The sequence below is a fragment of the Lynx canadensis genome, chromosome A1 (genome assembly GCF_007474595.2).
Source record: "Lynx canadensis isolate LIC74 chromosome A1, mLynCan4.pri.v2, whole genome shotgun sequence".
In the NCBI taxonomy this organism is placed as follows: domain Eukaryota; kingdom Metazoa; phylum Chordata; class Mammalia; order Carnivora; family Felidae; genus Lynx; species Lynx canadensis.
The window spans coordinates 186683366-186710396 of record NC_044303.2 but is presented as its reverse complement, the minus strand read 5'-3'; the positions used below and the strand labels follow the sequence as shown (position 1 = coordinate 186710396).

General features: G+C 35.9%; 1 protein-coding gene across 2 annotated transcripts in view; it reads left to right on the top strand.

Moving 5' to 3' along the window:
- Nucleotides 1-1679: 1679 nt before the first annotated feature.
- GABRG2 (gamma-aminobutyric acid type A receptor subunit gamma2) overlaps nucleotides 1680-27031 on the top strand; it is a 114096-nt gene continuing 88744 nt past the window's right edge. For both annotated transcript variants that reach the window (XM_030328007.1, XM_030327997.1), the window contains exon 1: nucleotides 1680-2167. In XM_030328007.1, coding sequence (XP_030183867.1) covers nucleotides 2061-2167 — 107 coding nt within the window. In that variant the 5' untranslated portion in view covers nucleotides 1680-2060. The remainder of the gene's footprint in view (nucleotides 2168-27031) is intronic.

The following is a 27031-nucleotide window of genomic DNA, read 5'->3' as shown; positions in this document are numbered from 1 at the left end:
TCCCACTTTAGTCTCTGTGTTGACAGCTTAGAGCCTGGAGCCTGCTTGGGATTCTGTGTCTCCCTGTCTCTCTATACCTCCCTTGCTCATGCTCCATCTCTCTCTCTCTCTCCCTCAAAAACAAATAAACATCAAAAATTAAAACAAAACAAAAAAAAAAAAATTAAAACAAAACAAAGATACAACTATTAACAACCTAGCATCTTTTTGTAAATAAATGTAAACATAAAGAGGGCCAAAGTTCTTCACAGTATAGCAAGGAACAAGAAAATTACAAAGATAGAGATTTACAATTTTTCTCCCTCTATTTTAATAACAATAGAAAGAAGTCACTTGTCTGCTTCCTGTGACTATTGTTTTGACTGGATTCTGTTTAAATGTCATAAAATGAGGCAGATTTTTAAGGCCTTTAGGATTCCAGGTGTGTCTGTTAGACCCTTTTTGCTTCATTGTCAGAATGAATTTCCTCAACTTCTATCAATTCTCTCTGCTTTCCTTGGGCAGAGTTTAGGGTTGTGGTTGGAATATTCTATTCCACTGCCTCCTGGACTCCTTACTCAAGTTCCTCACCTGGAAGACTTTCTGTAGAAAAGCCTCTGGTTTTGAAATGACTCCCTGCTATATGGCAACAAGGCATCTTATTAGTCCTCTTCACCTGTATCTGTTCATAAACATCTTTGCTGTGGTCTGGACTCTACTGGAAACTTGAAACAATTTTCACTTTCTTCTTATGATGAGTAATGGGGTTTCCTCTGTGGCAGATGAACTAGGATGGCACAGAGGGATATCTTCCATGTATCAGTATCCATGGTAACATTCTAAGCAAGAAGGAAGCATGCTACCACGACTCATCCACCCCAGAAATTTTCAGGATTGTCACCAAGCAGAACAACAACAACAAAAAAGGCAATTCCCATACAGTGAATAGAAATCTCCTTATATTATTAAATGTCCTCTTGACCTTTCTCCTTTGACCAACTCTCTTCAAAAAGCAGCCACTATTTTGTGGTCTATATTCTTTACTTAAACAACTATCTCAGTGTAATTATTTTCATCCTTCAAGTGTTTGTGTCTTTACATTTTTACTGGGGAAGGGGAACAAAAAAGGGAGGAGTGAATCCTGGGGAGCATAGAATTTTTTCTTGTCTTTTAATTCTATCAATGTTTTCTCCCTTCATTCAAATGGAAAATTCACCAAATCTGTTTCCCTACAGGGAGATTTAGAGAGAAACAGTCATTCCTCCCCCATCCCCCACTTCTGCCCCTCCTCCTCCTACAGTGTAACCGTGACTTCGAAGACTTCACGATTTTAATAAGGATTCTTGGCAGATCTGATGAGACAAACCTTCTGTCACTGGTGATATAGTTTAGGGGCTTGCTAAAGCATCTCTCGTTCCCATGAAAGTCAGTCTTTGCATGCTTGTGTGTGCAGTAAGGAGTTTAAAAGCGCTGGGAAGACACCACGCATGTGTTAATTCGTGCTGCAGCAGCGTGCATCACTTCCACTTTGACCTCATAGTTAATCTGCGTGATAGTTAATCGCGCAGAGACTCTTTGATTTTTTTTTTAAATTTCTTTTAAACACACGCGCGCACACACACACACACACACACACACACACAGCCTTAGCCCTGCCTGCCCTCACTAAAAGAAAAAAATCAAAATAGCAAACAAATAATCCTAAAACGATGGACCGGGGGAGTATGTGTAAGTGTCAGGGGCAGGAGTATGTGTAGAGTGTGCGCGCATCTCTCTCCCTTATTTGTCTCGGTGTGCGTCTCTCCCTGTACCCTCCCCCTGCCTCAAATACATTATTCCCCTAGTCTTGGAAGCCGCTCCCAGAGCTGACGCTTTGATGGTATCTGCAAGCGTTTGTGTTGATCTTATTTCTGCCCCCTGAATATTAATTCCCAGAGCTGATGGCAACACAGCATCTCAGTGAAGGGACCTACTAGAGGCAGGTGGGGGGAGCCACCATCAGATCATAAGCATAATAATAATACAAAGGGGAGGGATCCTTCTGCAACCAAGAGGCTAGAGGCAGAGGAGGAAAAAGAGCGATGAGTCCGACAAATATATGGAGCACAGGAAGCTCAGACTACTCGACTCCTGTATTTTCACAGAAAATGACGGTGTGGATTCTGCTCCTGCTATCGCTCTACCCCGGGTAAGATGTGCTGTTTTCAGCGTTGTTTTGTTCCGGAGACGTGGGGGAGGGGGAGGGATGTGGAAATAGGGAGACCACCCAGATTTTAAACACTGTTCTGGGATATGGGGTTATAAATGAGGGGAATGTGAAAATAGGGGGGCAGAAAAGAGAGGGAGAAAAGAGGAAGGTCACTTTCATTTATTTCTTAATTTTTTTGGTTTTATTTGTTTTGTTTTAGAGTATAAAAGCTAACGTCATGAAGACTTTGTATTTGGGGAGTAGCATTTTGATAATACTGCAATCTGATATGGAGGTGGGCTGAACTGATACATGCCGGCAATTGAGGCCATGTTGGAGGCATTTTGGGTGGGGGGTCTAGAGCAGAAAACTGCAAATGGGATCCTGGATCACACCCAGGAGATGTATGTATGTGGCAGGCAGGGGTTCTGTTCCTGTACACCAAAGTATTGCTTGCTCCTGCACCTGGACATTCTTAAGATCAGTCAGCCAGATTTTCTATTCAGCCCCATTGACCTAGCAGCAGATTCCCTGATGGGCAGACATGGTTCAGCACCAGGGACAGCAGTCCCAGTTAGGGCCAAAAGGAAAAGCAGCTTATCTAATCCCATAGGACATCTCTAATTCTATACAGGACATCCCTATAGTGCAGACAGAAGGCCAAGGGAGCCAGAGAGCACTAAAAACCTCTGGGGGTAGTGGTGGGGGCGGGGGGGCTATTCTGATTTCTCTACACCCTCCAGGGGGTGGGAAGAGGACTGGGACATGGGGTGGATAATGTAGTTGATGAATTTATAGAGGATATATGGCTAGAAAAGAGGTGGTCTTGCTGCAGTGTTGAAAAATAAGCTGAACGAAGTAAATGCTAAGCCAAAATTGTGAAGTTATGCATTGATACCTTAAAGTCTTGCTGCACTAAATGGAAAATGGGTAAGGGGAAGATGAATTCCTAAAAACGCTGAGCAAAATTATATGCTCTGGAGTGCTTTGCACCCAAATTTTCCTGAACTTCATTGCACCAAAAGTATCAGGAGAGTATTCTTCCACCTATAGATCATCATTTATCTACACACCTGAATAGCCCCTGGACCTCACGTACACATACCCTCAGGATTTCTAGTCAGGGCCAAAGTCAAGTTAGAAGTCCACTACTTACATTTCTTACTTTCCTCTATCCTGTCATTTTGAAGTAAAGCTCTGGAAGAATTACTCTCATCTTCCTCCACCTAGCACCCCACAAAAAGAAGAGAAAAAAACTAGCTATAGAAGAAATCAAGTCATTGCCCTAAGGTTTTTGTGGGAGTTGATACTCTTGTGTAGTAGTTGTGGCAAAAGAAGACAAAAGGCATGAGGGTTAAACTTTTATTTTATCAAAATTTTCTAGTTAACTTCTCTGGTCCTCCATTCTCTAGGGTAGGTATTGGCAGATAAAGATTTCTGATAAAGAAGAGACACAGGGAAAACAAGGAGTGAAAGCCTTTTTTTGGAGATTTTTTAAGCAGAGACAGGTTCTGCTTAATTCTTTCAGCACTTTTCATACCTTTGTCCTTTACTATAAAAATAGAATGTGTTTTCATTAAGAGTATAAGATTAGGTAGCTTTCTCCAGAAGTGTATACTACCTTTCACTGGAAATTGTTCTATGCAATACATTTGAGTGGAATCCTGGAAAACCATTTTTTCTATTTAAAAATTATGTGTATATATTTGTGTTCAGTGTTTTGTGTAGCTCTTAATTTGTCTCAGGAATTAAAGAGTTGATAGTTGCTTATGGATAGAATATCATTCTCATATTGTTACCAGTTATGAAACCTGTGGATTGAAATCTAGACAGGACATAGGGAAATATGTCTTTCCTTCCTCTTCATGTCTATCTTAGTAAACAATTTATAACTAAATCAATGAAGATATTCATATTTATCTCCAATAGCCTTATTTTAATGAAAAATATATAATTTTATTATTTTTCATAATAGTATCATATTTAACATGCCTTTTTGTTGCCACAGCTCTGACTTTTCCAATATTATATAAAAAGTAAAACTTTAGTGATACATTTTAATTTTCAATTCTTTGCTTAGTACCCTAGATGAGCTTTTTAGATAGCTCTAAATAATGTAAATAATGTGTAATGTAAACTCTCCAATAGGAGGATTTGCATATTTTCTCAGTAATGAGAGGGAATGGAGTCATTGCAGTTTAGTGCAGAGAATGTGATCAGAGTTTTAGTTTGCTGCAATCTCATAAAAAAAAAAGCCATTTGAGTGGCTGAATAGGGCCGGATGGAAATAGAAGCTTTGATGTCTAAAGCTGATTCTAAAGGAGGACAAAAAAGCATCTGGGAAAATGTGGGATCCTAGGAGCCAATTTAAAAGAGGTTTAGGGGGTAAATGGTGGCAGTAGAACCACCTAGAAAGTTGAAGGGAACTTTAAGAAACAAATATTTAATTGACTTTTTCATTTATATACCTGCAAAGAATAAGTTTTTACCCCTTATTAAATTGACTAAATTTATTACGTTGTGTTTATACCAAAGGAAAACAAAGAGGATATAAAGCATTGGGATGAGGATGTTAGCACCTAATATCTCTTCTTGTGTGGGAAATATTAGTTTCTGAAACTCAAAGTTATGTAAACTGTCCTGTATCTTGTTTATAGTGCTGTCATAAGAATCACCTAAAAAACTTAACAAAATGGAGATTCCTGAACCCTACACTGAAAGATTCTGAATCTTTATTTCTGGGATGGATCTCAGGAATATTCACTTTCAATAAGTACCCTAGACCCACATTGAAAAAAAGTGGTATTTACTTTGCTGATTTCTAGAAGTTTAATTATCACCATATTTAATATTTACAAGTGCTTTGATTAATGCTATTTTATTCAACTGAGCATAATGAGTCAATTTCATATACAGAATTTTTCATTTGTAACATTGGGCATATTATATAAACCACAAAGGATAAGGAATACCTAGAAAGAATTTTAATAAACCCAACTCATGTGTGAGTAAACATTGGCTGAAAAAATAAAATATGCATACATGTGTGAATGTGTGTGTAATTATATTCACAAACTACATACACTCCATGTACAACTTTTCATACATGCAGGTTTCAAAACAAATTTTACAATTTTATAAACTCTTTCAATGTAACTACATTCCACCTCAGAGTAAAGATACCCTAACAAGAAAAAAGAAATAGAAATTTTAATGTAATAGAAACTTTTTAGAATAAATAGGAATAAGTGTTAAAAGCAAATATATTTTTATTTCTATCAGAATAAAATAAGATTTTTATAACATAATTTTTTTCAAGGTTGAACAGACATGAATTTGATTAACTTTTTGATATTAAATGTAACCCTTAACTTGAAGTTTGAGCACTGAATTTTATTTCATTTATTAATTTATTTTTTATTTTTTTGAGTTTATTTTGAAAGAGATAGAACATGAACAGAGGAGGGACAGACAGAGAGAGAGAGAGAGAAAGAAGGAGGGAGAGAATCCCAAGCAGGCTATACGCTGTCAGCACAGAGCCTGACTTGGGGCCTGAACCTATACAGACCTTGAGATCATGAGTTGAAACCAAGAGTTGGATGATTAACTGACTGAGCCACTCAGGTGCCCCACACTGAATTATAAAAGAAGAAAACTGAGTTCAAGACTTGTAAATATTTTCTGTTCTTAGCTGTTCTCTGAACAGAAATGCTTCAGGTGACTCTTATGGTGAGCTGCTAAAGATTTTGACCCATAACCAATTTTTTCATAGTTTTAACTTTAACAGGCTATGATCCTGCTTGTAGAGAGGATCTTGTGATTCTTCACTATAACCCTGTTTGTTAACAGAATTCATCTCTAGCTACAACCTTATTCTTTCCTATATTTCTAAATCCTCCACTTGGTCTTATTTAGAAGAAAAATAATTTCCTCAGCATAGTTAATTGCTTAGTTGTAGGTGTAAAATTTCAAACAGTCTACCCTGGGGCAAACATGCACCTGGAAAAAAAAGAAAAAAGAAAAATATGATCACCCAGTATTTCTCAAAATCCAGCTGCCCATCACCATCTACACAAAATATTTGACTTATAGGCAGGAATTTAAGAATTGGCTTTTAATTTAAATAGTTACATAAGTGTCTGTCTGATATCTTAGACTTCATTTAGAATAATCTCCTCAAAATAATTGAACTACAGAATACTTAATGATACAGGTCTCTGTTCTACAAACTTGAAATTTGCTTCCATGTCAAAAAAATTTCAAGTTGGGAGTGCCTGGGTGGCTCAGTTGGTTAAGCATCCGACTTTTGATTTCAGCTCAGGTCATGATCTCACAGTTCATGAGTTCAAGCCCCACATTGGTCTCAGTGCTGGTAGCGTGGAGCCTGTTTGGAATTCTCTCTCTCTCTCTCTCTCTCTCTGTCTCTGTCTCTCACTCTCAGTCTCTCTGCTCCTCCCCACTTGCACTGTCTCTGTCTCTCTGAAAATATATAGACTTAAAGTTTTTTTAATGTTTTTACTTATTTTTGAAGGAGAGAGAGAGACAGAGCATGAGTGGGGGAGGAGCAGAGAGAGAGGGAGACATAGAATTTTAAGCAGGCTCCAGACTCTAAGCTGTCAGCACAGAGCCCGACTTGGGGCTTGAACTCACGAACTGTGAGATCATGACCTGAGCTGAAGTCGGACGCCCAACTGACTGAGCCACCCAGGTGCCCCTGAAAATAAACAAACTTTAAAAAAAAAAGAATTTTTCAAATTGAAGGGAAATAATGTTAACTTTGGAGACTTTATCTTTGTTGTAAATATGTTAGTAGGGCTCTGGCTCCTTGTCACTGCCACAGTTTCCTAGCCATTCCAAAACAGGCTTTTCATTGTTCAAATACAAGTAGACTTTGCTGGAATGACACATACTTGTTTTTTTAAATGTTTTTTTTTTTAACATTTGTTTATTTTTGAGAGACAGAGAGAGACAGAGCACAAGTGGGGAGGGGCAGAGAGAGAGGGAGACACAGAGTCTGAAGCAGGCTCCAGGCTCTGAGCTGTCAGCGCAGAGCTGGATGTGGGGCTCGAACTCATGAACAGCGAGATCATGACCTGAGCCGGAGTCAGACGCTCAACCAACTGAGCCACCCAGGTGCCCCTGGAATGACACATACTTGTAATTGAAGGGGAACAAGTACATATTTGTCTTACTACATAGACTTTGGTTCTACAACCAAACTTGTGTTCATGGCAGGGTTTCAATGATTATAAAGGATCTTTGCTTAAAAGTATTCTTGTTTTCCCCACTATTATTTTATTTGCTATTCATATGGTTTTCCTTATTAATGGGTGGAGAGTGTAATGCCAGTGCTACTTATTTAGCATTTACATGGCATTTTATCTATAGAGTTATACAATGATTTTTTAATGATATAGAATTATTACCATATTTTGCAATCTTATCACAATACTATAGGGATTAATATGATTTGGAGTTAAATTTTATTTTTACTCCAAGCCACTAATGTGTAACTTAAAGAAGGGTTTTTTATTTTCTTTTAAAGGATATTTATTCTCCAGAATATGGGAGAAATGAATAGCAAACAACCCTCCCAGTAAAGTCAACTAGAGAGGCCTTTCATATCTCAAAACAATCCAAGTATTTTCTTACCGTTAGAAAGCAAAAGGGTGGCTATACTTGTGTAGTTTGGATTATTGCCCAAAGAATGTGATTAGAGGAGTTTTAATCCTGCTGTACAACTAATATTCAAGAAGACTCAGACTAGTCCCTTAACTTCTCCATATCTCATTTTCTACAGCTTTCACAAAGAAAATATTATTTTCCTTATCAAACTCATGAGACCAGAGAAAAGAATGTGCATGCAAAAATTCTCAGAAAAAAAATAAAGCCCCAATTTCTAGGTGTAAGTTCATACTCCTCTGGAAATTAAAGCTTAAGCACTTTGATATTAAGCTATCATGTGCCAAAGTTAATTAAGCAGTTGCTTGTATGATTGAGGTGATTAAAATGTCAACCTTAAATATTAACATATTGAACATAGAGATACCCAGATATTGAAGTAGTAATATTATTTCAGCTTGAATATTTAGTTTAGTTGCCTTGATTTCGTCTTTCATTATTTTTTTTTCTAAGGATTTTTGTAGATCTTTAATTTCATGTCTTCTCTTAGGAGATGATACTTAAAATTTGCCTGAACCTCCCAATAACAGATTTATTGAACTTGCTATGTACAGCCTAGAAATTGTGTTTCTCTTCAAACCTCATCTGTTGAATCTCTTTTCCTCACACCTGGACAATATCTAAGACAAATCCTATAAGTTTTCTCTTTATTTTAGAGTTTAGAATAATCTTGTTTTTAGGTATTAAACTCTCATCTAAATTGATCTTTCAACCTCCCAGTGAGTTTTGTTTTGTTTTTTCTTCTATTCTTTTGATCAGGCTTGACCTAGGATTTGGCTTCTTATGCTTGTTTTTGACTATTTTTTGTTATGCTGTTCTTGTTATGCTTGTTATGCTGTTATGCTTGTTATGCTCTTGTTATGCTGTTTTTGACTATTTTTTGAGATTGGAGTGGAAAGACAGAAGATAATCAAAGGAGGAGAAAGATCTTACTTTGTATTATCTGGGTGACAGATACCTAAATGTTGAATTATTCTTTCATGGGGAGATTGGATGGGTTCTATGAATTTACCCTCTTTCTCCTTCCCACTTTTGGGGACCTATAGCATCACATTATTCCCTGACATGAGTTATACTATATGATGGCTGATGTTGGATGACACCCCTTCAGCTCCACTCCAAAATATATCCACCCTGATTCCCTGCTAGCATCATCTCACCAGATAGACAGTTTTTAAAGACAATTCCAACATGATTTTGTTTTGTTTTGGCATTTATTTGTTTTGGCATTCATGGGAAGGGCAGAGAGGAGAGGGAGGGAGAGAGAGAGGGAAGAAGGAAGGAGGGAGGGAGTGAGGGAGGAATAAAATATGAACTGATAGACTTAGCAAACTCCCTGTCAGATTCTAGAAGTGAAGATCTTTCTAACTCTATTCACTATTGGGTCATTCAAATAAGCCTATTACCTTTAGACTTCTTCAGGAAAGAATCAGGCTAGTCATTTAGACTCTTCAGATTATAGAGAATAAAGGCCAAATTTACCTAAGAGTTCTCTATCCACTCTGTTTCAGAGAGCACTAAAGCAGGTATGCAATTTTCTGTTTGGGGTAGGGATAGCAATTGCCCTCCTTAGTTTTCTCTCACAGTGGACATCTATGAGTGGATTTTGTGACTTCTTTTTTAATTGTCTTGAGATAGAAGTGGAGCAAGTACCTCCATGGGAGGAGGGGATATGAAATTGCACAGCTCTTTCTACTCATAGGCCAATAACCTTCTTCTGTAAGAACACCTCTGTCATTGATTCCTTACACATATATTATGTGGCTCCAAACTGGGAAAAGGAAAAGGAATCCATGACCTGTTTTAGCCTTCTCTAGCAAGGTCTGCCTCTTTTTGGTGCCTAACATGTTTGTATTAAATGAGATCCTAACACTTCTTGCCATTTTTTCTCTGTTCTCGACATTGGTCATGACAACAGGGAAAGTATATTTAATATTCTGTTCCCAGGGCGCCTGGGTGGTTCAGTCATTAAGTGTCTGGTCTGACTTGAGATCAGGTCACTATCTCACAGTTCATGGGTTTGAGCCCTGAGTCAGACTCTGTGCTGACAGCTCAGAGCCTGGAGTCTGCTTCAGATTCTGTGTCTCCCTCTCTCTCTGCCCCTCCCCCGCCTATTCTCTCTCTCTCTCTCTCTCTCTCTCTCTCTGAAAAATAAACATTAAAAAAAATTTTTTAATTAAAAAATTCTGTTACCTTTGCAATATTTCTTCCAAGTATCCACTGGCTAGTTCACCTACTTCAAGTCTTTTCTCAAATATTACTTTCCCAATGAGGCCTACACTGATTATTCAATGTAATGTTGCAAACAACCCTCAACCTTGTACTCAAAATTCCATTTATCCTCTTCTATGTTTGATCCTTCGTTATACTTCAAGCCTTCAGTAATTAAGCAGATAATTTTATTATATGTTGCTTACAGGTTTATTATTTTTTACTTTTCATTTTCTGCCTCCCTTAGCTAGAAGCCAGGATTAATGAAAGCAAGGTTGCTGATTTGTCTACTTATATAACCCAGGCTTTTAGAGAAGGGCTTTGCCTCTAATAGATCTTTAATAATTCTTTTTCAATTAAATAATTAAAAATTCATTTTCTTTTCCCTGAAATTTGTCGTTTTTTATAAAAGGAAGAAAGAAAAGCCTTTTTATTTTCCTAACAGTATCTCACTCTAAGTTCAGCATATACAGCTGCCAGTAAAAACAAAAAAAAGCAAATAGGTCCTATAGTGTAATGTAGTCCTTAAAGAACATAAGCTATGGAGCCACACTTGACCAGAATTCCAATTGCTATCCCTACCATCACTTGATGGCTCTCAGCCACCTTCATGTAGTCTTAGTGTCTTCAAATAAAAAAAGGAAGATAATAATTTTACATAAGATTATTTTGTGTAGTAATTGATATGATACATGTAAAGGGCTTCACACATGTTAATCATCCCCTGTATGTTGTCATTTTTGTTATTGTTTTTGTTACTACTATAGGGTCTATTTCCTGGGGATTTTCCTAGAAGCAGAAGTGTCTTCTCCACCTCTGTTAAACTCCAAATTTTAGGAGAGTGCAGAAGAGAGTTTCTTAATAAAAATTCTCTAGTTCTTTAGTCTCCTACCTTAACTTGTATAGGAAAAGAAAATAGGGGAGAGGTCCCCAAGTTTGTCTATGCTAATCATTGATTTTAGATCATTATTGTAAACTTAATGCTAATCATTGATTTTAGATCATTATTGTAAACTTAATATTTCTAACAGATGTCAATTAGATGCCAATATAATAAGAAAATATATGCCAACATATGAAACTTCTTGAAGATAGCTTCCTGAATGATATGCAAAGGAGCATCTTTTTCCAGAGATAGTGTGAAATCACTGTCTTTGAGTTTCTGAGCAAAATTACTCAACCCATTTTTCAGACAAAACCCATGTTGTCGTCCAGCAAACCCTGGAGAGTAAGGAGGAAGGAGACAATCCAAGCTGATATTTTGCTATTAAGTGTCATGACTAACTCATGTTTTTCTTTGTGCCTAATAGATATGATCATAGAATTAAACTCAACATTCTCTGTTGTGTAGGGTACTATATCAGTCACCCAAAGTATCATTCTGATTCCAGTTTTGCTATCTTACTAATTTACCACACAGCAAAGAGACTTTCCTTGTATCAAATATATTATTTAAATAAAGACAATTGGGATGTAATAAAATATTCAGAATTCAGGTGTATAGTTAGATGAAATTTTTTCAAATGTATCCACTAGTATAACCATCCCTCCTACACACACACACACACACACACACACACACACAGGTTTTTAATATATATTACTTCCCATCACACCTGTAGATTTTCTTGTGTTCCTTTCCAACTAGCTACCTGTCTACTCTCCCTTTCCTCCCTTCTTCTGGTAGTCTCTCTTGTGGCTTTTCTCACCATAGACTTTTTTTTTTCCTGTTCTAGAACTTGATAGTGATGAAATCAACAGGTTGTACCTAGCTGCTTTTGCTAAACATAACGTTTTTGAGACATAATAATGTTGCAGATATTATGAGTTCCTTTTTATTGTTAAGAATCCATGGCATGAATTGCAGCATGTTTACTGAGTCTTTTCTTGATGTATCCAATTTGAAGCAGTTTGGACAAAGCTGGCAAGGACATTACTGTACAAGTGTTTCTTTGGACCCGTTTCCATTTCTCTTGGTGGGATTGATGGAACACAGAATTGATTTATTTGTATATTATAAGAAATTATTGGAACAATTTTCTAATGTGTGACAGTTCAAGTTGCTGCAAACCCTTACAACTTTAGGTATTGTCTGCCTTTGTTTTAGTTATCTATTTCTATATAAGCAGGTATCCAAAGCATATCTTACAAGGTTTCTGAGGATCAGAAATCCAGGGGTGACTTAGTTGGATGATTCTGGTTCACGATCTCTCATGAGGTTGCAATAAAGTTCTTGAACAGGGTTCCAGTTATCTGCAGGTTCTGGACAATCCATTCCAAGTTCACTCCTATATTGATAGGAAGCTCCATTTCCTTGACTGGTGGCCTTTCCATGGTGATGGAGAAGTGGAGTGAAAAGAAAGAAGAGAGAGAGAATGCACACTCATGCGTGCAAGAGAGAACTCAAGATAGAAGCCATAGAATTTTGTAATAAAATCTTATAATTATGTACCAATACTATTGCCATGTGGTGTTAGTAACAGAGAACAATCCTGATACACAGTGGGAAAGGTTTAGGTAAAAGTGTGAATGTGTGAATACCAGGAAGATAAGGATCACTGGGGACATGTCAGAAGCTGGTAACTAAAGCCTTTGGGGTTTTAACCATTATAGTGGGAGTAAAGTTGGACCTATTCAGGTTTTTTGTTTGTTTTGATATATTTTAGTATTGATTTATAGAAGTACTTTATGAATTATAAATAAAAGTCCTTTGTCAGATATAAGTAGTGAAAATATTTTTCCAGTCTATGGGCTTATTATTTACTGATTAGATGAACAGAATGTTCAATTTTAAAGTATAATTCATCATTGTTTCTATTCTGGTTAGTGGTTTTCTATCTTATCTAAGATATTTGCCTCCCCCAAGTTTGCAAAAATATTTTCATATTTTTTTCTAGAGGCTTTGTAATTATAGCTTTCTCTTTGATCCATCTCAATTTTTTATTATTTTCATTTAATATGTTAGAGGATGAGATTCATTTCCCCTATACATTTATCCAATGGTCTTAGCCCTATTTTCTGGGAAGATTTTCCGTTTCCTATTGACATTCCTTTGAACTTTGTCAAAATGTTATTAACATGTATGTTGAGGTCTGTTTCTGAAATCTGTTTTCTATTCCATTGGTCTACTTGACTATTCTTAGGTCAGTACCATATAACTTTGATCATTGTAGCCTTGTAATAAATCTTGAAACAAGGCACTGAATATGAAATAGATCCTTATGTATTTTTCTTTTGAAAGATCTGATTTGTCTATTTTACATCTTTTATATCCTCACATATTTTTAGTAAATTTGTCAACTTATACAAAAACAAACAAAACAAAAATGTCCTGCTGTGTCTCTTTTGAAGTGGTACTGAATGTATAGATCAAGTTAAAAATTATTGACATTTTGACAATGTTAAGTCCTACAATCTATGGACATGGTTTATCTTTCTTTATGTTTATGTTTTCTTAAGTTCTTTTCACTAATTATATATTTCAATGTAGACACTGCACATTCTCCTTAAGTTTATTAAGTATTTTGTCTCATTTCAAGTTATGTTTTTAAATTATTTTCTGTTTATTATTATTATATAGAAAAACAATATATTTTGTATATTACTTTTATATCCTCTGGTATTTGTTCTAAAAGTTATTCCAGTAGTTTTTATAGGTCCCTTATGATTTTTTATATGCAATATTGTTATCTGCAAATAAAAATAGTTTTACTTCAGAATAACTTATTTTTTAAAAATGTTTTACATTTTATTTATTTTTGAGAGAGAGACAGAGCACAAGGGGGGGAGTGGCAGAGAGAGAGAAAGAGAGAGAGAGAGAATCCGAATCAGGCTCCAGGCCCTGAGATGTCAGCGCAGAGCCTGACACGGGGCTCAAACTCACAAACCATGAATGAGATCATGACCTGAGCCGAAGTCAGAGGCTTAACCGATTGAGCCACCCAGGGGCCCCCAGAATGACTTCTTGAAATACAAATATGGTTGTTATATTGCCACATTAAATATTTGCAGTAACTCCCCTAATACCATAAGATCCAGTTGTCTTAGGTAGACTTGCAGGTAATATACCACATATTTGTTATACAAAATGGAGACATTTTTATAGTGAAAGGGTATAATTATTAATAATTCTGTCAGGATCACAGGTGCCAACTGGAACTTTCCCAGGCAAACTGGGCATGTGAATACTCAATATGGTCTTTCATGATCTGATCCCTGACAACCTCTCGAGTGTCAGCTTCTGATTTTTCATCAGATACAACTTGACTCTCCCACTATATTTTACTGTTTTCTTTCAAATGCTAGTTTAATTTTCCTATCTCCTTTATACATACTACTTTCAGAGCTTCTTCCCTCTCAATTTTCTTTTGAAGATTTTGAAATTCTATAATTCAGAATTTCCATCATTGAGATGTTTTAAGATTGAAGAATATTTTCAATATAAATCTCTTCTACTTCATGGTTAAAAAGGAGAGATCATAGTAAAAGATATTTAACTGAACTAATTCTTATAGTTAAAAGGATGAAAAATATCCGGTAGTGATACCTTACCTAAATGGAAAAAGAAAACTTCTTAGTCACACCACATGTCACCTCCCCCAAATATTTATATAATACAATAAACAACAAATAAGATGAACTCAATGGACAACATAATGGCCCTGTTGGCCATTAAGTACTCCTTGAAACATGTGACTTTTCAAATACCCTTGTGGTCAACAGGCCATTTACAGAGTTTCTGAGGTCCATGATAAGAGCTCCTTTTTGTAGATATGCTACCATTCCCATATACAGCTCAATTTCTCTGATGAATAAGTATGAAAGTAGACTCTGTAGAGAATCATAATAGGGAGAGAGATATTTTCTCATTAATTTTATTATTTGGACCTCAGATTCCAAGTAATCTCCTAAGCAGAATCTTAGTAGATGTTTAGGTATAAATGAAATTTATCAGAAAAATGCACATAAAGCAGAAGTTTGGAATTAGTGGTTACATACTCTGATTTAGGTGATCTGAATAGTGCCCTTCTTAATTCCTGTTTATTTTGTGAATCACTTTTTGTTTAATCCATAGCCACTATGTTCCTGGCACTATGCCGGATGCTGAAAAGCATTGAATGAGACAAACCAGTCCTTGCTCTTGTGGAAGTTATTTTCTAGAATAAAGACATGCTTTTAAAAGCAAAACACTATACTATTTATTATATATTATAATTATACTTTTATAAATTTACTTATAGAAAATATTCTATTTTATATTTATTTGTTTCACTTACTGCCTCTGATTTAAGGAAATTGTGTAACCAGGTAAACATTTCATGCTCAATCATTTTTTTTCAACCCATAGGTCCATGTGATTCTGTCCATTTTCTCCTTGAAATAGGCTAACATGGGATGTCATTAGACTCTTGTTGAGCTTTAAATTGCTATGTTAAACGTGAATTTAACAAATGCAAAGCAGACAAATTTCCTCCTTCTTGTCTCCTGCTTTCCTGCCATAAATAAATATTTGTTGCATTCTCAGTACTTGTTTGGCACTATACTAGGGGATGGAGATAAAACCATGAGAAAAATAGATACCTTCTTAATTCTCTTAGACCTTACAGTCTAGGGAAAAACAGTACACAAACAAACTTCAAAGAGAGGTGAGTGTTGAAGAAATAAAAATTTGATATGATGGAGAAAAGAAAAGAATTACTTTAGGTAGAATGGTCAGGAAAGGACATTCTGACTAATGGATAAGAAATTGAGTTTATATGAGTATTAAAAAATTATCCATGAACAGATTGAAGTGAAGATGGTTCTTATCATAGGTAACTGCATGTGCAAGGGTCCTGAATGGAGTAAGAACTTGGTGTGATTTAGGAACTAAAAAAAGGCCCAGATGGCTGGAGGATAGTAACTAAGAATGAAAAAGTCAGGACATAGGATTTAGGAGGCAGAAATCTACTTCCTATTACATGGAGTTGTAGCTTTAGTGAAAAAGTTGAATTATATTCCAGATAAGGGGTTTGTGTCAGGGGAAATGCCTCATATAATAACACCATCAATTTTTTTTCTTAAGGAAGAAGTGTGCCTCTATGATTTGGGGAATGGTAAGAGTTGCAATTTACCTACCAATTCTCAATTGCCTGCAATTAATGAAATTTTTGTCTTTAACCTTCCTTAGAGTTATATATAGTACCATTCTACAGTTTGCTACAGAATCTTAATGGGATCAAGAGTTAGTTATTAATTCTGCTATTATGTCAATTATTTCAAGTGTAGTAATTATTTTGTGGCATTGTTATGAAATGATTGCACTATATTTATTTATTTTTTTTTAACGTTTATTTATTTTTGGGACAGAGAGAGACAGAGCATGAACGGGGAGGGGCAGAGAGAGAGGGAGACACAGAATCAGAAACAGGCTCCAGGCTCCGAGCCATCAGCCCAGAGCCTGACGCGGGGCTCGAACTCACGGACCGCGAGATCGTGACCTGGCTGAAGTCGGACGCTTAACCGACTGCGCCACCCAGGCGCCCCTGATTGCACTATATTTAAATAATGTGTCTAAACAAATACATTTTATAAAGATGAATATTCTGTATCTAAGAAGTAGCAACGTAGTCTCTTATTTCCAAATTAATCAATATGACTTAAGAGCAGTTATTTGGATGACTGAATTTTAGATTTTAAGGGATTCTCCAAGAACATTAACAAAAGTATACTTATTTCTTATCCATAAAATATGTTGCTGAACGTAATCTGTGAACAACAAAGCCATGAAAAGTAATATTCCATCTAAAAAGCTGAAAGAAATCCAAATATCATTGTACCAATTTAAAAGGAAATCACATTACCATTTCATTAATAAAATTCCTTTTTCCCCAGAAGATTTTTAAATGTTTAGACTCAATTGTGTCATACTTTAGTATCTGGAAATTTCACAAATATCTCATATCAAAGAATATTTTCAAATGTTCAGTGATTTAAGTTTACAGCATAATAGCTCTTTGTTTCATTTTTAGTTTAACATCAAGCATAACTGACCTTTTTTGGTAGGGAGTTTTATGAATTTTAATACAAACATAAATTCTTGTAATTCAGTATCAGGATACTGAATTGTTCTATTACTCCCCTTCCCAAAATAACTCCCTCCTACCACCCTTTGTAGTCAAACCATTCTCCCTCCCTTAAATCTTGGCAAAAACTGGTCTTTTATTCATTAGTGTAGTTGTTTTCTTTTGAAGAATATTATATAAGTGGCATCATCTAGTTGACTCATATAGTGCTTTTGAGATTCATCTAAGTTATCGAGATGTCAGTAAGCACACACAAAAAGAGGTTCAACTGTCATAGCCATTAAATGTAAATGTACATTACGATACCAGTATATGCTTATCAGAATGGGTAGAATAAAAAAAATACTGGCAAGACTAAGGGTTGGTAAGGATGTGGAGCAACTGAAACTCTTATACATTGCTAGTGGGAATAATTGGACAATTTTGTATAAGGTTAAACATACATACTATTACTCAGCAGTCTACTATTTGTATGACAGAATTAAATATCTTATGGAATAATAACTTTAAAAATGGATTACTAGATTATTTTTTTCTGGAATGCTTACACAACATGATCATATTAAGTTTTTTCCAGATGAGATGGAAGTTTCTTTTATATTGACTCGAGATTGTACTCTTGACTGAATTAATCAGGACTTTTTCAATGATAGTGATATCACCGAAATGGTAACCAGCAATTTGATCTACTTTGACACCACTGGTGATTATGTACCTGAGGATACTGGAAAGAATGGAAAAAATACCGTTAGGGAACACATGGAAGTATGGATTCTGTGGGAGCCTCTTTTTGTAGTTTGTGCATTTGGTTATCAGTCTCTTGAAAAAAGTAATAATACACTATCTAGAAAAGACACTAATTGACATTGTTATTCCATTAAGGCCCTCTGTACATGATGTGAATTCATTATCACTTAAAGCTTTTAACCTTATTTCCTGATACAGGATCTAAGTTTGCTAGTACATAAATGATAAAAACTGGGCTTTCTCTGTTAAAAATTTTAATTTGCCTATGAACCAGCATGACAATTTAAAACGTGCTTAAACTGGGGCAAAGTTAGGGTGATTTCAAATTCTATTGGGATTTCTTTTTTTTTTACATTGTTTTGGAATTCTAAGAACGAGAGTAAGTATGGACTCTGTAAAATACATCTACAGAGCACTTATTCTCATTTCAGTACAGTTTTTTTTTTGTTAACATCTACAATACTTTCATAATGATTAATACAAAGTGAATTAATGATTGAATAAAAATTTCTATGATCTGGAGTATTTATAATTCCTAGTTACGTAAATTTACATTATAATGAGATAAAAATGGTTTACTTATATAACAGGGATAGGGAAATTGAGGAGGAAGAAAACTGAAAGATAAGACTTGATTAATTTTTTTAATGTTTTAATAATTTTTGAGAGAGAGAGACAGAGAGAGAGAGGGAGAGAATGAGCAAAGGAGGGACAGAGAGAGAGGGAACAGAATCCATGAAGCAGGCTTCCGGCTCTGAGCTGTTAGCGCAGAGCCTGACGCGGGGCTGGAACCCATGAACCACTGGATCATGACCTGAGCTGAAGTCAGACACTTAACTGACTGAGACACCCAGGTGCCACAGATTTGATTAATTTTTTAAAGTGACTAATAAAACCTTGATTTTAAGAAAATGTTTTAGGCAGGAAGAGCCAAATAATAAAACATTAAGAGTGATCTAGAAGTAACCATGGCCACAGAGAGGGTGTTGGAAATTATACTGACTTGAACTTAAAGATACAGTACAATTTTAGAAAATAAAGAAACAAAGGAGAGAAAAAAATTTCCTATAATTATGCTCACTCAGATGTATGTACTGATGTTGGTAAAATTCCACATAAAAGTGAAAATTCAATCAGCCACCTGAATAAATGAGCTCCATATTTCCAAACATCTGAATATTAAAACAAAATTGGAATATTTTACTTTCTGCTCTCACAGAACAGTGTCCAAAGATAGGAATTTTCAATATATTTTGAATACATTTGAATAAACATCTGAATATATGTAGATATTGCATATAATAGAATCAGCCTTCATTTTCCTTTCTTTTCCTTTCTTTATTTTCTTTTCTTTTAAGATTTTATTTTTTAAATAATCTGTACACCCAATATTGGGCTTGAACTCATAACCCTGACATGCTCTACTGACTAAGCCAACCAAGTGCCCCCATCCTTCATTTTCTTACACTAGTTTTCAGTGACCCTTAAACTAACCTAAATCTGGGACAGTTTAACCTTTGGGAGAAAGTACACAGAGGTCCTCCTAACCACATGTGTGGCCTCCTTGCAAATATGGGAACAGTTTTTATATGTGTGACTTTTATTTTGCTGGAAGAGCAAAAGTTGTATCAGTTCTTCAAAATGTTTTATGTTCCAGAGAAAACTATCCTTCTTACTACAGAAATTAAGGTTTTGCAGCAAATGCAAAAGCACATTCATAGAAATAACCTTAACATCAAGTTGGAGGTACTGCAGACCGAGATTAGTCATGGTCTACCATATGACAGTGTTTTTATTATTGCCTTGTGTTGTTAGTTAAGTGTTGCCTGTTTCTAACTTTTCAGGTATTTGTTTCCTCAAATAGATGAAAGGTGTTTTGATATCAGCATTGAACTTTCTATTTCTTTCCATCTGCAGTTGTGCTCTGCACAAAAGAATCTCAAATACATGCTAATTAAGTGAAGGACCAAGAAATCTAAATCTATAAGGCATTATTTCCCAAATTTGGCTACCTTCATGGTTTTTGCCACATCTCAGTGACATCTGATCATTTATTTCCTTGATATCTTTCATAAAACTGGTATCTTTTTAAAGCATATTATTTTATTTAATACATTAAATAATAAAAGAAAATCTTAAAAATCATTTTTACTTTTCATAATGCAAGACAACTGGAAAGTAAATACAATGAAACCAGGGTGGTGTTATGACATTTTAAATGTATATATTACTTTCTGCTAGAAGTGCTAAGCTTGATGTTCTCCTTAGAAAGCAGATTAGTAAATTGGCAAATGTGGCTAAAGACAAATTACAAATAAACCAAGACAGTGTCCTTAATATAACTGAATATGCTAAAAGAAAATTAAAAAGGGAAAAATTTCAAATTACATGTTTCAGTGTCTTAATGCTATTCCTATGTGACATTTAAAGCTGCCTTGGTTACCAAGGACAATTGTCCTAAGTTCTTGGAAATACTGATATGGGATGATCTTAATAGGACATAAATTTTGAGGATAATGCTATCTTGAATTTCCAGTGTACCCTGAAACACTATTTCTAAAAATAGAAAACTGTGTATTTCTAGAATGAAGGAGAGCAGCCCCCCTAAATTATATTGGTCGAGTTTGTCACTGCGTTGTCACAGTCCGACAATAATGCAAGTGCAGTGGCTAAGTTCTGCTACCTCATAGAAAAAAAATTGTTGCATGAGATCAACATGTTATGGCCCCACTTTAGGGTACTGCCTTTTAAAAGTTCCATATTAGTATATAGATTGCAAGAAGAGTTGTTTCACTTTCCCAAGATCATTCAGGTTTTGAAGCCATAGCTTTTACTCTGTGGCAAAGTTTACCCAAACAAGACTTTGAGAATATTATTATTTTTATCACTTGGTAAAAAAAATGACATAAAAATACTTTATAAATAAAGGGATAAATTAGGAATGTGCCAGTTTAATAATCATTATTATCTATATAAATATCAATGTTTACACCATAAGTGTATGTAGTAAGTGTATGTAGTAAGTGTATGTAGTAAGTGTATGTAGTATGTAAGTGTATGTAGTGTAAGTGTAAGTAGTAAGTGTAAGTAAGTGTATGTAGTAAGTGTATGTAGTAAGTGTATGTAGTATGTGTATGTGTATGTAGTATTCATTGACATTTCTTTCTTAGCACAATTTACCATCAACACTTTATTTCTATTCTATCCAACAGCTATAGACAGTTGGTGTCTGGTTTTTAGAGTTAGCCATGGCCTTGTTTCCTTTTCAACTCTCAAAGACATCTTCAGTGTATGTTACCTGAGTTTTCACATGCAAAGAATTATAGCATTTAACAAAAAAGGTGATGGCAATTATATGATGGCATATTATATGAGCAGCTCATTTTAATATTAGCTATAATTGTTACATGTGTACATTTTTAAATAGAGTAAATTTTACCATGTGAATTTTGCCAACATTCAATTTTTAAAAATAACCCACATTCTCCTTGATTCATTCAGTATTTTGGAAACTATTCATTGTGTGTTTTGTCAAGTGGCAGGCACTTGGCAAATTTTCTGAAAATGACACTGTTGGAGACGGAAACATTTCTTGCTCTTAGGAACCTAATGTTCTACTTTTAGCGCTCACACCTAAACCTAATTTTTAAATGCTTTGTTGTCATTGTTATTGTTGTTGTGAAGCAAAAATGTATGCAAAGTAAAAAAGGACTAAAGATGGCTCAATGAATCATCACAAAATCCATATAATCACCAACCACAACTGGCAATAAAATATTGTTAGCACCCTAGGAAACAGCCTCACCTCCTTCCTCATTTTCTTCTTCTTTCCCTTCCCCCAAAGAAACCATTGTTTTGACTTTGAGCTTGATAGTTGAATTTTGCCTTTTATTAAATTTTTTAAAGGTTTATTTATTTTAAGAGAGAGAGAGCACTAGTAGGGGAGGGGGTAGAGAGAGAGAGGAGGCTAGAGAATCTCAAGACATGGGGCTTAATCCCAGGACCATGAGATCATGATCTGAGCCAAAATCAAGAGTCAGACATTTAACCAACTGAGCCACCCAGAAGTCCCTGCCTTTTATTACATTTTATATGCAGAAACAGCATGTGGGTGTGTATATATGAGTGTATGTGTAGTATCTTTTGCTCAAATTTTTATTTTTCAGATTTCATTTTGCTGAATTTAGTAATAGTTCACCAATTTGTATTGTTGTATAATATTATGTGAATATACTGTATTTTATTAATCCATTCTACTGAATTATGTTCTTATCTGTTTGGGTCATGTTTTGTTTTATGTTTATATCTATTACTAATAATGCAACTACGAATATTTCTGGACAAGTCTTTGAGTGTATATGTGCATGTGTTTCTTTTTGAAATAAATCTAGGGATGGACTTTTTGGGGGTGATTATCACTAGAAGACAATGACAAAATGTTTTCCCACCAGTAGTGAATGAATCCTAGTTGCTCCACAGTCTCCCACTTTTATTCAAGAACAGTTAAAACAAACCAACAAGGATGGTGAAGTGGCTAACCCAGAGAAAATGGACTTCAGGGATAATTCTAGACCTAACATTGATTTTCTTTTCTTTTCTTTTCTTTTTTTTTCTGTGTACACCCCTGGACCCCAATCAGTGTTGTGGTTGCCTTTTCCACATTTCCTCTCCTCACTTTATTAATTGTCCCAATTTCCCTTGGGTGTCTGTGAAGTCCTCATGCTTTTTTGTGAAGCTAATTCCATCTTGAATACTAGTGGTAGGATAGTTAGACTAAAATAATTAATATAATCCCACCCTTGGCCTTGGATCATAGTTTCATATGTGTGAATTCCTATGTATTTGGCTAGTGATGCATGAAATTAGACTTTCTGAGGACTTCCTTCTTTTTGAGAGAATTTCTGGAAGAGTTTCTCTATGTTTTCATAGATGTAAATAAAGAGGCATAGAAGTTAGGAGTTGGAGTTAGCTTCTCCTGACTGCAAAGTCAAGCTACCTTTGCGTTGAAGCTGACACCATGGAGGATAGAAGGGTGAGATACAAAGAATCAGAGTTTTTAAATACATAGTTGTGAAGCTAACCAGGGCACCATGAAGCTTATCCTACATTAGGCTTTATGATTATATATTCCAGTGCTCCCCAATTTAGTTTGAATGTTCTGAGACTTGCCTTGAAATTTATCTTACCTAATAAAACCCCACAGAGAGTTATTTGATATGGATCGTTGGTGATTGCTAATAAAAAAAAAAAAAAACAGTTTGCATTTACACACTGGAATATATATGTGTGATAATGGACTCAATCAAATAAGCATATTTACCCACAGCTCCACAGCTGTTAACCTAATATTAAAAAATTGAACCTGGTAAGAGCTAAGGAAATCATCACAAATAGGAAAATTCATTACCAGAATTGATACTTAGGGATTTGCTTCCTTGCTGTAACACTCCCCTTTTTGTATATCCGCACTTGGGTACACACACGGGCAGAGAGCATTCCCAACAGGTTATGCACAGGTTCCTTACATGTCCTTACTGGGAGGTACAGAATCGCATAGGCCACTAAAGGCCTAGGTGAAAGAGTAACTGGTGCCCCAATGCTCTTGTTTACAGAACACCATAGCATCCTGTGAGAGTTCCCAGTCCTCTTGGACAATACGGAGTGGAGTCCCTTTCTCCCATGGTCACATTATGAGTCCCCATGTCCTTTGAGACATATATTTCACCTTCCATACCTGCTCTGACACTTTTTGCAGTGGCTGGAGGACATCGTTTAAAATGAACTGGTTGATATGTATGTCTTGCTCCTGGAGTGTGCACGGCTTTCCAAACTGATAAAGAGTTTGAGATGCTTGACCACATCCATGAAGTTAAATTACAAGCTGTGCTTTTTTTTCTCTTTTAATGTTAATTTATTTTTGAGGGGGTGGGGAACACAAGCAGGGGAGGGGAACAAAGAGAGGGAGACACAGAATTTTATTTATTTATTTATTTATTTATTTATTTATTTATTTAAATATATGAAGTTTATTGTCAAATTGGTTTCCATACAACACCCAGTGCTCATCCCAAAAGGTGTCCTCCTCAAAACCCCTCACCCACCCCCCCTCCCTCCCACCCCCCATCAACCCTCAGTTTGTTCTCAGTTTTTAAGAGTCTCTTATGCGTTGGCTCTCTTCCACTCTAACCTCTTTTTTTTTTCCTTCCCCTCCCCCATGGGTTTCTGTTAAGTTTCTCAGGATCCACGTAAGAGTGAAACCATATGGTATCTGTCTTTCTCTGTATGGCTTATTTCACTTAGCATCACAATCTCCAGTTCCATCCAAGTTGCTACAAAGGACCATATTTCATTCTTTCTCATTGCCATGTAGTACTCCATTGTGTATATAAACCACAATTTTTTTTTATCCATTCATCAGTTGATGGACATTTAGGCTCTTTCCATAATTTGGCTATTGTTGAGAGTGCTGCTATAAACATTGGGGTACAAGTGCCCCTATGCATCAGTACTCCTGTATCCCTTGGGTAAATTCCTAGCAGTGCTACTGCTGGGTCATAGGGTAGGTCTATTTTTAATTTTTTGAGGAACCTCCACACTGCTTTCCAGAGTGGCTGCACCAATTTGCATTCCCACCAACAGTGCAAGAGGGTTTCCGTTTCTCCACATCCTCGCCAGCATCTATAGTCTCCTGATTTGTTCATTTTGGCCACTCTGACTGGCGTGAGGTGATATCTGAGTGTGGTTTTGATTTGTATTTCCCTGATGAGGAGCAACATTGAGCATCTTTTCATGTGCCTGTTGGCCATCTGGATGTCTTCTTTAGAGAAGTGTCTATTCATGTTTTCTGCCCATTTCTTCACGGGGTTATTTGTTTTTTGGGTGTGGAGTTTGGTGAGTTCTTTATAGATTTTGGATACTAGCCCTTTGTCTGATATGTCATTTGCAAATATCTTTTCCCATTCCGTTGGTTGCCTTTTAGTTTTGTTGGTTGTTTCCTTTGCTGTGCAGAAGCTTTTTATCTTCATAAGGTCCCAGCAGTTCATTTTTGCTTTTAATTCCCTTGCCTTTGGGGATGTGTCAAGTAAGAAATTGCTACGGCTGCGGTCAGAGAGGTCTTTTCCTGCTTTCTCCTTTAGGGTTTTGATGGTTTACTGTCTCACATTCTGGTCCTTTATCCATTTTGAGTTTATTTTTGTGAATGGTGTGAGAAAGTGGTCTAGTTTCAACCTTCTGCATGTTGCTGTCCAGTTCTCCCAGCACCATTTGTTAAAGAGGCTGTCTTTTTTCCATTGGATGTTCTTTCCTGCTTTGTCAAAGATGAGTTGGCCATACGTTTGTGGGTCTAGTTCTGGGGTTTCTATTCTATTCCATTGGTCTATGTGTCTGTTTTTGTGCCAATACCATGCCGTCTTGATGACGACAGCTTTGTAGTAGAGGCTAAAGTCTGGGATTGTGATGCCTCCTGCTTTGGTCTTCTTCTTCAAAATTACTTTGGCTATTCGGGGCCTTTTGTGGTTCCATATGAATTTTAGGATTGCTTGTTCTAGTTTCGAGAAGAATGCTGGTGCAATTTTGATTGGGATTGCATTGAATGTGTAGATAGCTTTGGGTAGTATTGACATTTTGACAGTATTTATTCTTCCAGTCCATGAGCACGGAATGTTTTTCCATTTTTTGTATCTTCTTCAATTTCTTTCATAAGCTTTCTATAGTTTTCAGCATACAGATCTTTAACATCTTTGGTTAGATTTATCCTAGGTATTTTATGCTTCTTGGTGCAGTTGTGAATGGGATCAGTTTCTTTGTCTTTCTGTTGCTTCATTGTTAGTGTATAAGAATGCAACCGATTTCTGTACATTGATTTTGTATCCTGCAACTTTGCTGAAGTCATGTATCAGTTCTAGCAGACTTTTGGTGGAGTCTATCAGATTTTCCATGTATAATATCATGTCATCTGCAAAAAGTGAAAGCTTGACTTCATCTTTGCCAATTTTGATGCCTTTGATTTCCTTTTGTTGTCTGATTGCTGATGCTAGCACTTCCAACACTGTGTTAAACAACAGCGGTGAGAGTGGACATCCCTGTCGTGTTCCTGATCTCAGGGACAAAGCTCTCAGTTTTTCCCCGTTGAGGATGATGTTAGCTGTGGGCTTTTCATCAATGGCTTTTATGATGTTAAATATGTTCCTTCTATCCCGACTATCTCGAGCGTTTTTATTAAGAAACGTTGCTGAATTTTGTCAAAGGCCTTTTCTGCATCGATTGACAGGATCATACGGTTCTTATCTTTTCTTTTATTAATGTGATGTATCACGTTGATTGATTTGTGAATGTTGAACCAGCCCTGCATCCCAGGAATGAATCCCACTTGATCATGGTGAATAATTCTTTTTATGTGCTGTTGAATTCGATTTGCTAGTATCTTATTGAGAATTTTTGCATCCATATTCATCAGGGATGTTGGCGTGTAGTTCTCTTTTTTTACTGGGTCTCTGTCTGGTTTCGGAATCAAAGTAATACTGGCTTCATAGAATGAGTCTGGAAGTTTTCCTTCCCTTTCTATTTTTTGGAATAGCTTGAGAAGGATAGGTATTATGTCTGCTTTAAATGTCTGGTAGAACTCCCCTGGGAAGCCATCTGGTCCTGGACTCTTATTTGTTGGGAGATTTTTGATGACTGATTCAATTTCTTCGCTGGTTATGGGTCTGTTCAAGCTTTCTATTTCCTCCGGATTGAATTTTGGAAGCGTGTGGGTGTTTAGGAATTTGTCCATTTCTTCTAGGTTGTCCAGTTTGTTGGCATATAATTTTTCATAGTATTCCTTGATAATTGCTTGTATCTCTGAGGGATTGGTTGTAATCATTCCATTTTCATTCATGATGTTATCTATTTGGGTCATCTCCCTTTTCTTTTTGAGAAGCCTGGCTAGAGGTTTATCAATTGTGTTTATTTTTTCAAAAAACCAACTCTTGGTTTCGTTGATCTGCTCTACAGTTTTTTTTAGATTCTATATTGTTTATTTCTGCTCTGATCTTTATTATTTCTCTTCTTCTGCTGGATTTAGTGTGTCTTTGCTGTTCTGCTTCTATTTCCTTTAGGTGTGCTGTTAGATTTTGTATTTGGGATTTTTCTTCTTTCTTGAGATAGGCCTGGATTCCAG